The 14,874-nt window shown below is 31.9% G+C and overlaps 1 protein-coding gene across 1 annotated transcript; it reads left to right on the forward strand.

Annotated features, from left to right (window-relative positions):
* Nucleotides 1–3,347: 3,347 nt before the first annotated feature.
* LOC111715672 (kin of IRRE-like protein 3) lies at nucleotides 3,348–12,615 on the forward strand (the record flags this gene model as incomplete). The annotated part of the gene is made up of 7 exons (XM_023491030.1): nucleotides 3,348–3,447; nucleotides 7,013–7,064; nucleotides 9,200–9,286; nucleotides 10,733–10,837; nucleotides 11,227–11,295; nucleotides 11,841–11,885; nucleotides 12,535–12,615. Coding segments are annotated over 7 exons (539 nt in total), but the record flags the coding sequence as incomplete, so codon positions are not given.
* Nucleotides 12,616–14,874: the final 2,259 nt, after the last annotated feature.

Below are 14,874 nucleotides of genomic sequence, written 5' to 3' on the forward strand. Positions count from 1 at the left end.
CACGGTACATATATTAGGTCTTTAGGGAAATCGCTAAGTAGCGAAACAACTTTGTAAGTTTGAACATTGTATTCTAATCATACAAGCGGTTGAACATGAAAAGAAACAAAACAAATTTAGCGGCTACGCCCTGGTTAGTTAAGAGTGTTAAAATACTTTTTTTTAAACATTTGCAAACATTTTTTTATTATTTTAACCCTCATGGCAGGTTGATTTATGCATTCAGGCCTTAATGCTTAACTGCATAATAAATTTGATATTTTAAGCGAGTAATATAATTCATATATATATATTTCAAGGATACAATAGAATAGTGCAGGTGTATAGACATTATTGAGGAAGGAACTGAGTTTACGTCACAAACTCTAATTTTATAATTCCTATATCTTTGCAACCAGATTGTGTAAACCTTTGATATTTCAAACTACTAATATAATTCATAGTATCAAAGGTCTACGGCATCAGGTTTCAAAGATATAAGGCTTAGATTTGAGTTTAATTATTTACATAATTTCCTGTTTTCTCATCGCCTTTAAATTATTTTCATGAATTTTCATTATTCAAATCTTTTTAGTCAATTTAAAATACCTGATACACCAAGCTGTAGGTTTTAAAGAAACCCGAATTTTAAATGATACATCTTTCACGTTTTTGTGAGCGTGCCTTCACTTTTAAAGAGAGAGAAAAGCCCTACACACGTACACTATACAACCCATCATACATTTAGGATATTTTAACCCCCCCCCCAAAAAAAAAAAGGTGATTTTTGTTCCCGAGAAGCTGATTGAAACTGTTCTCCGTGGAACACATAATTTTCTCTCACATAACTTTTAATTTATGTTTCAAGGTTTGTGCAAAAACGAAAGGTAGCAGATAAAGGTAAAAATAGGGCCGTTTTTTTCAATTTTAAACAGAATTGATTCTTTATCCCATTTTTGTGTTTTGGGAACACTCCCTTTAATAAAATGATTTTAAATTCAAGTTGTGTAAAACTGACTGGGTATATTTTCTATGTCTAAATCCAATGAACTTTCTTTTCAGCAAATATGAAAAAAGTTTCGGACTGTTTAACTTTAACTTTAACTCGGATCGAAAAAAAAATCAATTTGATATCAAACAAATCTTTTGGATATTAAAACTTATAGTCATCGACTGTTTTTTGTATACAGTTGATATTTATAATATTTTGTATTAGTTTTATATGCAATACTGTAACCCTCCCTGCTGAGGATGGTTATAGAGCCTGGAAAATTCTTCTTTTTATAGTTTTATAGTTTTTTATAGTTTTTTTTTATAGTTTTTAAGTATGTTTTAACTTTCTCAATTTGTGTGGACTCTACGTTATTTGTTACAAGTCGGTTTAACAATTTTCTCCTTATAAAACCACCAGATAGAAGTAAGATTAGTAGCGATCAAAAGCATTTATTTATCGCCGTAAACCTATACCCCCTTTTTTTCGCAATCACTGCCTTTTAGAAATTAGAGTTTGTAGCAAGAATTAAGTTCCTTTGTGAACATGTTTCCTTAAGCTATTTTTGTAAATATCATAACCCTGTGTAATAGAAATAATAACAAAAGGTTTTGAACATTTGCACAAAGTTAAGCAGAATTTATTTTTTTATATATTAAAGGTTAAAGAAGAGAGCAAAGGTCATATCCCCCCTCTCCCGCTCCCCTCCCCCAACCCCCTTTAACCTTCATTATGAAATTTGTTTGCTTACAGCTCCCTTTCCAAATAATATTCCCTTTTCTAAATGTTTTCAATTAAAAGATTGAAAACGCCAGGATTTCCTGAGAACATAAGAAGTGCATTGAATCCTGCTAATCCATAAATATTAGAAGAGATTGGGAAACACTGTTAGTCAATGGAGGAATTTAGAACTATAGATTCGTCTTTAACCATCGCAGCATTTAGTAAACAACTTTCAATTTTTAAACTTGTAATATTAAGTCTATTCATAGATAGATTATTTTTCAAATCTTTTGGTAAAACTACGAAGGAGGTGGGAGGGGGTGTGGAAGGGTTTCAAAAATTTTGAGTAATCAGTTGTTACAAATATGGACGATTCTATCAAAAAATTCATTTTTAAAAATCACACGAATTTTGGTTGAACATTTTTTTTTAATTTTTCAATGTAAAAGATATGGATACTATTTTCAAGATTTCAACGACAATTTTAAGTTAAAAAGGGTATGATTTCTTGAAAGTGTGGTTGATTTGGTTTTTATGTGAATATAAATCTATTTCCCACTATTTTTAATCAGGAAAGCCTGGGGAGTTACAGTGGGTGCATGGATAGATTAATTTACATAATTAGATGCTGATTTATTACACTCATATTCTTGGAAAAATCAAATATTTAGCAATTGGTGTTTCAATCCATAAATTTGTTCGCATTTTTTGAACTTTTACATAATTAAAAATGTGGTAATCATATGCAATAACTATATTTAAAAACTAAATTTTTTTTTCTATCCAAATAATGCTTTGCTCTAGGACATAGATAAGCAATATAATTAATAAGATTATTGAATTTCAGAGTGAAAAGGACTTCATCTCATTTATAGGTTTTAGAAATATAATATATGGAAAGCTCAATTGTAAAATAGTTTAGGTTTCCAGGCAAAGCTGAGTTACCAAGATAGTATAGAAATAGTTAAAATAATTATAAAAATATAAAATAATTTGTTTTGAATAGAAAATATTGTAGGTGATGAAATATATTGTAATTTATTTTGGCCAAATTAATTCCATTCCTTGGAAAGTGTGTATGCAAGATGGAACATGCTTTTCCCACAGAATATTCAATGCAAATGTGAGGTGTGGGGGGGATATGTATTAAAGGGATTGTTCTTGTAATTTCAAGTGAGTCTCTATTTAAAGATTCACAACTCCTCTCAAGCATTTTGTAAATCTGACATCAGACTCCATTCCAGTGAAAATCAATCAAAACTACGTCTACAGATTTTAGTAGTTTAATAAATTTTGCAAGACTAAAATATAAAAACCAAATTCAGCTCTTGCTAAAATATTCATAAAGAAATATTATAAAGCTTGGTTTCTTTTTATCCTTTAGTTTGCACATAACGTACAAGGAACAAATTTTTATATTTTCAATTATTTTCCGAAAAATTGACTTTTGTAATAAAATGATTAAATCTGAATTTCTTAAAGTTGTGGTTTTCTTTCTCCCCTACTGTGTGTAAACAGTGTTAATTTAAACTGTATGCTATGTTTACTATTTTTCACCAAATTTCAAATGTTGGCCAACTCTGCAACAAATTGATGAAAAAATCATTTGAAGAGTAAGATGTTAAAGAATAATTAAATATATTACAACTTGCAGGAGATTGGTCGTTAAAGATCTCCGACGTTCGGCTGGAGGATGAAGGATTGTATCAATGTCAAGTTGGAGGATCAGGATCCAGTCCTCCAATGAAATCCAGGTATAATCAGGATCTAGTCCTCCTATGAAATCCAGGTATAATCAAGATCCAGTCCTCCAATGAAATCAAGGTGTAATCAGGATCCAGTCCTCCAATGAAATTCAGGTACAATCAGGATCCAGTCCTCCAATGAAATCCAGGTATAATCAGGATCAGGTCCTCTGATGAAATCCGGGTATAATCAGGATCCAGTCCTCCAATGAAATCCAGGTGTAATCAGGATCCATTCCTCCAATGAAATCCAGGTACAATCAGGATCCAGTCCTCCAATGAAATTCAGGCATAATCAGGATCCAGTCCTCCAATGAAATCCAGGTATATAATTAGGATCTAGTCCTCCAATGAATTCAAACTGTTTCTTTTGGCAAAGGTATTATGGCAAGTGTAATTATGGCAAAAGTATTATGGCAAATGAAACTGAGCCCCAGATCAAGGTGTTATCAAAAACAAGTCCTCTGATGAAATCCAGGTAAAATCAGGATCCATTCCTCTGATGAAATCCAGGTATTATCAGGATCCATTCCTCCGATTAAATCCAGGTAAATCCAGGATCTGGACCTCCAATGAAATCAAGTTGTAATTAGAATCAAGTCCTCCAATATAATCCAGGTAAAATCAGGATCCATTCCTTTGATGAAATCCAGGTAAAATCAGGATCCATTCCTCCGACAAAAACCAGGTATAATCAGGATCAGGTCCTCCGACTAAATCCAGGTATATTCATGATCTAGATCTCCAATGAAATCGAGGTGTAATCAGAATCAAATCCTTCAATGAAATCCAGGTTAAATCAAGATTAGGTCATTAATGCTCAAGGCATTTACAATAAAAAAGACAGATTTATATCTTTTTAAAAATAGAAAATTATGTCAAAAGTAATTATAGCAAGTGTAATTATGGCAAGTGTAACCATTATTGCAAGTGTAACTTATGGCAAGTGTGACTTATGGAAAGTCTAACTTTTGGCAAGTGTTTCTTATGGCAAAGGTATTATGGCAAGTGTAATTATGGCAAAAGTATTTGGCAAGGTGTAATAAGAAACAAGTTCTCTGATCAAGTCCAGGTAAAATCAGGATCCATTCCTCCAATGAAATCCAGGTATAATCAGGATTAGGTCCTCTGATTAAATCTAGGTATAATCAGGATCCAGACCCCCAATGAAATCCAGGTATAATCAGGATCCAGTCCTCCAATGAAATCAAGGTGTAATCAGAATCAAGTCCTCCGATGAAATCCAGGTAAAATCAGGATCCATTCCTCTGATGAAATCCAGTTAAAATCAGGATCTATTCCTCTGATTAAATCCAGGTATAATCAGGATCCATTCCTCTGATGAAATCCAGGTATAATCAGGATCCATTCCTCAAATTAAATCCAGGTATAATCAAGTTCAGTCCTCCGATGAAACCCAGGTATAATAGGATCTAGACCTCCGATGAAATCCAGGTATAATCAGGATCCAGTTCTCTAATGAAATTCAGGTAAAATCAGGATCTATTCCTCTGATGAAATCCAGGTATAATCAGGATCCAGTCCTCTGATGAAATCCAGGTATAATCAAGTCTAGTCCTCCGATGAAATCCAGGTAAATCAGCTTTCAGTTCTCTGATAAAAATCCAGGTATAATCAGTATCTAGTCCTCCGCTGAAATCCAGGTTTAAATTGAATCCAGTCCTTGGATGAAATCCAGTTGTCTCGCCCCTAGAAAAAGGCCTTAGAATAAAGATATATTATAGGGTTGCAATGAATGTTTTTAATCCAATTTCTCAAGGCCAGCTTATCGAATAAAAACCGAAAATTTTGATAGTTCAGGTGCTAAGAAGGTTTGAAAAAATGTCAAAAAAGGACGGAAAATGTAAAATTAGTTTCAAAATTTTAGTTTCTAGATCTTTAGCTTAAATAACAAAAATGTTATTGGCTTTTTTAGATATTTTATCACTGACTTATATCTTAACTTTAATTTAAAAATAAGTGGGATAGAAAAAATACTAAGTGGGGGGGCGTCGAACGCCCCCTCCCCCTTCCCCAGCCTGTTTAGGATTATAGAAGGAACAACAGATCAATGTTGTTTAATCTAAAAAGAAGTTCATTTGGTTAAGCTAATTAAAGTATGCCCAGGGGAAATCATACTTAGCAACTTTATCATAAAACTTCTAGATTCTCGCATATCTTATATCATTTTGAAAGTTTGCACCCCTATACAAGTTATGAGAAAGTTCATGGGAAATTACATAAATCAATTATTATTATTGGTATTGTAAACATTCTCAAGGTTTAAGAAACTTTATATGTAGGATTTCAAAAGTTATTTCAGTTATTTGATTTATAAAATGTGTACTTCGGTGGTGAAACTCGAGTGAGCATATTGTAATGCTTATCCTTTTCACCGCTAGATAACTACAAAAAAGTCCCATTAAAAGGGTAATTTAAAACCAAAAATTGAAAAAATGGCTCTTCTACCCTTTTTTATCGTCTTTGTTCAGATATTTGCAAGGAAAAAATCGCAAATTTCAGTTCAAGATAGCCTGTGGCGATCATATAGTTTTGATTTGCCAAACTGACGACATTTGCTTTAGTTAATATATCATTAAATATTATTGGTAGATGTAAAAAAAACTCGTTTTTTAGCTAGATACATAAAGATTTCATTTTAGCTTGTCTTATACATCTCAACATCTGTATAAGTTATCTAATTTCCAAGTTATTTTTGGGAAAAAATCCATTTTTTTGCTTAAAACTTTTTTTAATTGATGTGTGCTATTTAAAAATACGTCTCTACTCAACAGTCAAAAAATAAAGATTGTTCTATGACAAATTCAGAACCTTCTGTATGGCGCGCTCTTTACTAAAAATTACCAAATAATTGAGATATCTGAGGAAAACTAAGAAAAAAAATTTACCAAACATTTTTAAAGTAAAAACTAAAACAAATTTTGTCAGTTTACCTTCTCATGATTATATGATCGCCAGAGGCTACTTAGATTAAAATTTGCAATTTTTTCCCCTGCATATATCTGAACAAAAGCAGTAAACATGGTTAGTAGTCTAGCAAATTTTCAGTTTTAAAGTACCCTTTTAAAGGACTTATCATAAGAGGTCAAATAAAGTATCACATTTTACTCCAAGACCCTGGGAACAATTCCAAACCCCTGAGAGCAGCCACCCCTTCCTCGGTGACTAACACTAACACAAAGTTAGTCTGGTCGCAAAAAACCATTCGTGATAAATTGTATTTTGTATGGAGTTCATCTTTAACCTCATACATTTAATCTTTAATCTTTACAACATATTGTGTAGTTATAGTAAATAATTTATGAAGATTATTTTTAGATATTTAACCAAATATATATTTTATGTTTTCTTTCCTTGCTGTGTATATGTTTGTAGCAAATACCTACTCCATAACAATTTCTCAAGATGTATCTAACCAGATCTACTCGTTACCAATATCAACCAGGACTAACTCTTCGGTTCTGAGTGCCCCAAAGGCAATATCGTTTTCAGTTTACAGAATATCATGTTTACACACTTTTTGCTTCATATTCTTATATACTTTTTATTCTAGAGAGGGGAATCTTACTGTTTACATTGAACCCGATCCTCCAAGTGTACTGCAGGTAAACTTTAAAATATACTGAAGATAAACTATCTAGTGTACTGCATGTAAACTATCTAGTGTACTGCAGGTAAACTATCTAGTGTACTGCAGGTAAACTATCTAGTGTACTGCAGGTAAACTATCTAGTGTACTGCAGGTAAACTATCTAGTGTACTGCAGGTAAACTATATAGAGTACTGCAGGTAAACTATATAGTGTACTGCAGGTAATCTATATAGAGTACTGCAGGTAAACTATATAGTGTACTGCAGGTAAACCATCTAGTGTACTGCAGGTAAACTATCTAGTGTACTGCAGGTAAACTAATTAGTGTACTACAGGTAAACTATCTAGTGTACTGTTTCTTTAGAAATAGGGATTAATCTTTTCCGAGCTTTTAACTTTTAATTCGAAGAGATAAAATGTTTCATCCCTGAACACCTGAGCGGAGTTTTCGTTATTTTTGATTGTTTTATGATTGTTGAGACTTTCAAGAATGGTTGAAAGGTATAAAATTAAGTTATCGAACTGTAAAAGTATATAGATTAGTGAATTCTAAAGGAATTAACAATGCAAAAGTTTTGAGCTCCGATTACAATAAGTTTAGATTGCGTGACAGTATAAAACAACAAGGAATGAATTATTGATAGATAAATAACTTTGCAAATAAGTAACAGCTGTTTACAATATTGATTCATTCCAAAAACTAACGATTTATACTAACCGCTTGCTTCGATGTCTGAATGTTTTTTAATCAAAGTTCGTCGACCTTAGATATTTCAAACCGTGAATTCTGTTGTATCAAATAATGATTTTTTGTAATATAAAACGTTAAACCATCTGATTGCATAGGATTAGAAAATTTGAGTTTGTGGCAAATACTCAATACCTTTACTCCCTGGTATTTCAAACTAGGATCAAACAGAGCTCATAGTTTGTAACATCAATTAGGTGTACGAAATCAAATTGCAAAGATAAACAGATTAGAAAATTAGATTTTGTGGCGGGATTCAGTTTTTTTCAGTAAATTTATTTTTATTTTATTTTTATTAAAAAATTGCTTCTTTTAAATAAAAAAAACAGATCATTATTTGTTTTGTTGATCTAATTTTTTTTATATATAGAAACAAACAGCCTAATATGTTTACTTAACTACCCGTTTTTAGTTTCACCACCTCTTGCAATTCATAAATTCCAACAGGCGGGCTAGCAAACATATTTTAAAAACTTCCGACTTCTATTTTTACGATATGAAATTGCCCCTTAATTTGAATGGGTTACACTTATAATGATATAAATGTTTGCACTTGATTATATAATTGTACAGCTACTTATGGTTGGTAATTTAGCTGTCAACTTTTAATTAGTTTCCGATTGCATGCAGTTTACCCTCCCTAGGGATATTAAAGGTGTTAGCTAAATTTTTCTTAATTGGAAACTATTCATCCTGTCATAGCTTATAGTCTATGGGTGGGACCATTTCCCACTTTTATCATAATAATTTTTTATATTCTTTTAGCGTTGAAATTTTCTTTTTTCTCATTTTTCCAATTCATTTGATGCTTAACATTTTGAACATTATTTCACTAGCAAATGTCCAAATTGGTTTCTTAAAAATTTAGCTAAATTTAGCTAATTACAGCTTGGGAGTGGATGGAACTATCATCTTCTGTGAATAGGTCACTTTGATGAATAGGGAGGAGGGAGTGGAGTACTGAGTATGGTGCTGGGGAGTCGATGGAACTATATATATATTGAATAGGGAGGAGGGAGTGGAGTACTGAGTACTGAGGCTGGGGAGTGAATGGAACTATATATATTAAATAGGGAGGAGGGAGTGGATTACTGAGTATGGTGCTGGGGAGTCGATGGAACTATATATATATTGAATAGGGAGGAGGGAGTGGAGTACTGAGTACTGGGGCTGGGGAGAGAATGGAACTATATATATTAAATAGGGAGGAGGGAGTGGATTACTGATTATGGAGCTGGGGAGTCGGTGTAACTATATATATAAAATAGGTAAGAGTGAGCGGAGTACTGAGTACAGGTGCTGGGGAGTGGATGGAACTATATATATTGAATAGGGAGGAGGGAGTGAAGTACTGAGAACAGGTGCTGGGGAGTGGATGGAACTATATATATATTGAATAGGGAGGAGGGAGCGGAGTACTGAGTACAGGTGCTGGGGAGTGGATGGAATTAACTTGTGTTTCTAGAAATGGAAAACCACCATCAACGGTAATTCTTTAAAGAAAATTATTCATAAGTAAATAATTTTAAATTTTAAATTAAAACTTCAAATAATATATCTATTCCTAAATCTTATACAGTACCAGAAAGAAATATAAAACAATAATTTTCTAAGTGAATTTTTATTTCATTTTCATTTTTGAACAAATTAACCTGTTCAAAATGTACTGCGGACCCCTTATGAAACAATATTAGATTCTAACTGTAGTTGCGTTTTTATTTTTATGTACTCATGCTTTAAACCATCATTTACTTTGATTTATCTGTTTTAAAAGTTTTAAAATTGAATTAAAATTCTGGCATGCAAGCCATATGCATTTTTAATGCCGGATTTTTTCTTTAAAAAGCTAACAAAATGTCAGGGAATCCTCGTGTCTTTTCAAAAATGAAATCTCTTCAACATATTGCGTGACTCTTTGTTAAAATATTCAAACTAAAGGAAACTATGAAAAGTGATGGCAAGAAAATTCGAAACATATAAACATTGGTAAATCTGAAACTGGATCAATTAGTTTCAAAAAATAACATTTTAATTCAAGTTAATCTATCTATAAGAGTATAAGAGTTTGTACCACCTTTTGAGCTCTAACTCATGAAAAGTTTAGGCCAGTTTCATCTCAAACGGCGATAAAATTGTTTAAACGACTTTATCGAAAATTTAAAATTTGAAGTTAACCAAATTTGGTCCAGGAAACCCGTTTTCCTGGACCAAATTTGCTTGCAAAACATCTCTTGCTAGGCGCTGGATGTTTTCTTGACAAAATTGGCCCTGGGGACCCTTGGTAGATTTCCTTCCCTGTTAATTAATTGTAAATGAATAATAATATGATTTAATAATAAAATACAACTAATCAAATATAATGTTAAATTCTAAAAGAAAAGAAACCTAAAATACGTAAAAATGTCATTTCTATTTACAGTATGAGAATACAAACCTGTTACATAAAAACTTGTTTTGTATTTAAATATAACGTTTAAGACAGATTTAGATTTCAATGTTGTTTTCCTAAAACTGGAATCCAATATTGCGAATTTCCCATAAAAACTTCAAGATTTTGTGTTATTTTGTTGAGATATTTTTAAACATTCATTAAATAATCATCGCGTGTTAGTTAAGATTATCTATATGTTTGTCTATTTTTCTGTATCAAATAAAAACGTTAAAACAGCTGAACCGATTGGACCCACACTTTTTTTGCAACTAACATGACCCTGGGAAATTTAATGGAAGGTCAAAGTTGAAAACTTCTGACTGAAAAAAATGCCGGTATTCATAATTTTGGAAAATGCACCATTTTCAACAGAAAAATCCGCCAAAATATTTTTGTTCATTGCAACGTACGAAGAAAAAGTAAAAGTTGAATGCTAAACTAGTCGCTAGAAAAGGAATATGAAGCGCCTGTTCTTTTTAAATTTCCTGATGTTTATGTCTAGATTGATTGGTTGTTCATGAACAGCAGTACAGTACAGTATGACGTGAGAACCCGTGTAGAGCAAATGGGCAGAATGTTTACAACAATTTCAACAATTAAAATCAAGGTAAATTCTAATTACTTGCCGAAAACTCTAATTTTCTCTAACGGTGCTCTATTTTCAAAGTTTATGGAATGTCCCATTCACAACGGTAAACTCAAAGGCTTAGTACGCTTAAGAAAGAATAAGATACTAATGTTTACAACTTTACAATGGATTATTTTCAATTGTGTTGTCTTTTACAGAAAAAAATGAAGGTGTAGTTGTCAGAATTATGCACTTAACCCCCCCCCATGCTTTTATTAGGTTGACCTAGAAATTCGATGATTTCTTCCACAGTGCTTGTTCAGATATAGGTTTTAAGGTTACCGTTGTGTATAGACCATTTTTTTCTTTACGTAGAGGGCACCACTTAGAATTTCTTTACAAGTCCCATTAAGCATAATATTATTTAGGTTGGAAAGGAGTTGGACGGAGTTGTTATAGTTTGTCAAGCACAGAATAGGATGGATGTCACACCACAGGTAGATTTCATCCAATCAGAGTAGTACTAAGGATAGGGTTGTCAAGGACAGAATAGAATGGATGTCACACCACAGTTAAAGTTCATCCAATCAAAGTAGTACTAAGGATAGGGTTGTCAAGCACAGAATAGGATGAATGTAACACCTGAGGTAGAGTTCATATATCTAATCAGATTAGAACTAAGGATCGGGTTGTCAAGCACAGAATAGGATGGATGTCACACCACAGGTAGAGTTCATCCAATCAGATTAGAACTAAGGATAGGGTTGTCAAGCACAGAATAGGATGGATGTCACACCACAAGTAGAGTTCATCCAATCAGAGTAGTACTAAGGATAGGGTTGTCAAGCACAGAATAGGATGGATGTCACACCACAAGTAGAGTTAATCCAATTAGAGTAGTACTAAATATGACAAATTCATAAATATCCTAGTTTAAAAAAATAAGATTAAAAACCCAATATCAATATTTCAATTTCAAGATTTCAAATAGAATTGATGAAAAGTATTTTTAAATTTTATGAAAATAATTGAATATTTGTAGACGACTAGGATATCTCTTGATGTCGAGTATCCACCGGATGTAAAGGTAAATTTAAAAAAGCTTGTCAAGGAAATACTTAAAAGAGATTGTAGACGTAATTTCAAGCGAACCCCTATTTATCAATTGACATGCCTGATTCAAAACAATGCTTTTTATACCTTTTTCAAGGAAAATGACTAACAGCATCCTCTTTGAGTAAAGCTTTTTCAAGATAGAAAAACTTCCTTGTTACTCAGAAAATATGTACCATAGTGAATCTAACACCCACACTGGAAATAGAGATTAACGTGAAACCACCTCTATGTAAAATTACTGTTCCATTGGGTAAATAGAGTTGTTTAATAGAAGAAATGTATGAAATTGGACGGAAAGAAGGAAAATACAAAACATTAAAATTTGTTAAATTGGGTAGATAATTGTCAGTGAAATATTCTTTTCAATCCAGAGGGGAAATTTTTCAGAAATAATTATATTTTAAATCTAATATTCAAAAATTCTTAAAAATTCCAACATTTTTCTTCTTCTGAAAGATAATTTGGGTTTTTTAAATTAATGTAAAAGTTCGTTTAAATGTAAAGAACAGGTTTTAATTTACTTTTGGTAAATTTTTGAGAATTTAAAATTGTTTACAATTAATATTTTATTTTGCTAATTCTATTTTCTATTGCTTATCTTCTAAACCATCTGTGTTTAGGTTGTATTTGATGAAGCAAGTGTGAGAGAGGGTGAAGATCTAAAAATATCATGCCTAGCAAGGAATCTTCATTCAAAATAATTTATATAAATATTTCATCCTTAATTAGCACAAAAANACATCTCACTTAAATATACTAAAACACTTTTCTTGATTTCATACTTTGCATGAGATTAAAAACAATCCTGGAGCCTAAAGATTTCTTAAACAGTGTGGGGAAACTGCCGGGCCGGTACGAATTTAGCAAAAAGATCCCATGATTAATAGTTAAAATTGGATCGGTTATTACTTATTATATTACTAATATGCACACAGTCTCTAATTTGTCAAAGTTCGAAGATTTGAACAAAGCGAGGTCTACACCAAATTCAATCTGTTGCCAGATGTGTTTTTTCTTAGAGTTTAACAAGCATAAAAAAGTTTTGATTTAAGAGCTCAGCTATATAGCTAAACTTAGAGTTTCCATCTCAGATATTTGGTTTGGAAAATTTAACTTAAATAGTAATGGTTCATAAAATAAAACAAACATATTTAAAAGTCTATATTTTTTCTGCATTCCTTCTGACCCGTCCTCTTTCTTTCTACTCTAAGCATATACCCCCACCACCCTCACCCCCTCCAACCCAGCATCATTCCTCTATTAGACAGCTGTGCAGTATCTTGAATATTATATATCTTAGACAGCTGTGCAGTATCTTTAATATTATATATCTTAGACAGCTGTGCAGTATCTTGAATATTACATATCTTAGACAGCTGTGCAGTATCTTGAATACTATATATCTTAGACAGCTGTGAAGTATCTTGAATATTATATATCTTAGACAGCTGTGCAGTATCTTAAATATTATATATCTTAGACAGCTGTGCAGTATCTGGAATATTATATATCTTAGACAGCTGTGCAGTATCTTGAATATTATATATCTTAGACAGCTGTGCAGTATCTTAAATACTATATATCTTAGACAGATGTGCATTACCTTGAATATTATATATCTTAGACAACTGTGCAATATCTTGAATACTCTATATCATAGACAGCTGTGCAGTATCTTGAATATTATATATCTTAGAGAGCTGTGCAGTATCTTGAATACTCTATATCTTAGACAGCTGTGCAGTATCTTTAATGCTATAATGTGCAGTATCTTGAATATTATATATCTTAGACAGCTGTGCAGTATCTTGAATACTATATATCTTAGACAGCTGTGCAGTATCTTGAATACTATAAATCTTAGACAGCTGTGCAGTATCTTGAATACTATATATCTTAGACAGCTTTACAGAACCTTGAATATTAGATATCTTAGACAGCTTAGTCTGGAACCTTTTTTTTCTTGTAAACGTGATCTTACTAAACATTAAAACCATACTTGGAAAACTCCCGTGAAAAACATTACATAGTTCTACATAGTTGAACATTTATAAAAAAATGTCTACTTTTTTACCGGCAACACTTTCATATTTAACCATCCATAAACCTTCCCTAGGGTCATTTGAACTGACTCAAAACATTTGGGCCACAAACTGACAAACAAGCAAATATAAGAATACTAGGCTATTAAGGCGCTTCGCGCCCATCTTCTTTTTTAACTTTTGATTGTGGCTTTATCTCTGAGCATCTACTCTTTTTACAGTAAAAAAAAGATTGCGGATTTAATAAATTTTGTTCGCGCATTTTCAAGATTTTATAAAAATAAAAATTTTTTAAACACTAATTTTTTAAATTTTGATCATTCATATACTTTCCCTTAGGTCACGTGAGTGACACACAAAATTCGGGCCGGATCGGTTCAGCCGTTTTGACGTTTATTAGATACAAACAGACAGAAACCCAAAATAAATTTATATATACATATATAGATATGCTACATACTGCACTTAATTGTTGTATATTATCAATAAAACATATTAATTAATTTAGGTCTTCCATTAAAGATGTCAGAGCATATTATCAAAAGGAACAGAACTTATTTCAAAACAATAAAAAAATAAGTCAATGGAATAATGTATAGTTACTAGATGCTATTACAAATGAGAAAAAATGTAAAGCACAATAGTTGGAATAATAACAATGCAGATATTGGGAACCCCAAAATCTTTGTTTTCAGAATCTTAGCTCTTGTCACAAACTTAAATTTGTCTTATACCTTTGCAACCTAATAGTATAAACTTTTGATATTTCTAACTCAGTCTATTCTATCAAACAGAATGCATTGTTAGAAATATCTAATGTCTATCACAAAGGGGTTGCAGAGATAAGAGGATTATGTTGTGTTTACATTTTTATAACCTAATAAAAAGCAGAGCAGGCTATTTTTTTGGGGGGAGGGG

The sequence above is a fragment of the Eurytemora carolleeae genome, unplaced genomic scaffold (assembly GCF_000591075.1).
Source record: "Eurytemora carolleeae unplaced genomic scaffold, Eaff_2.0 scaffold1817, whole genome shotgun sequence".
NCBI lineage: Eukaryota > Metazoa > Arthropoda > Copepoda > Calanoida > Temoridae > Eurytemora > Eurytemora carolleeae.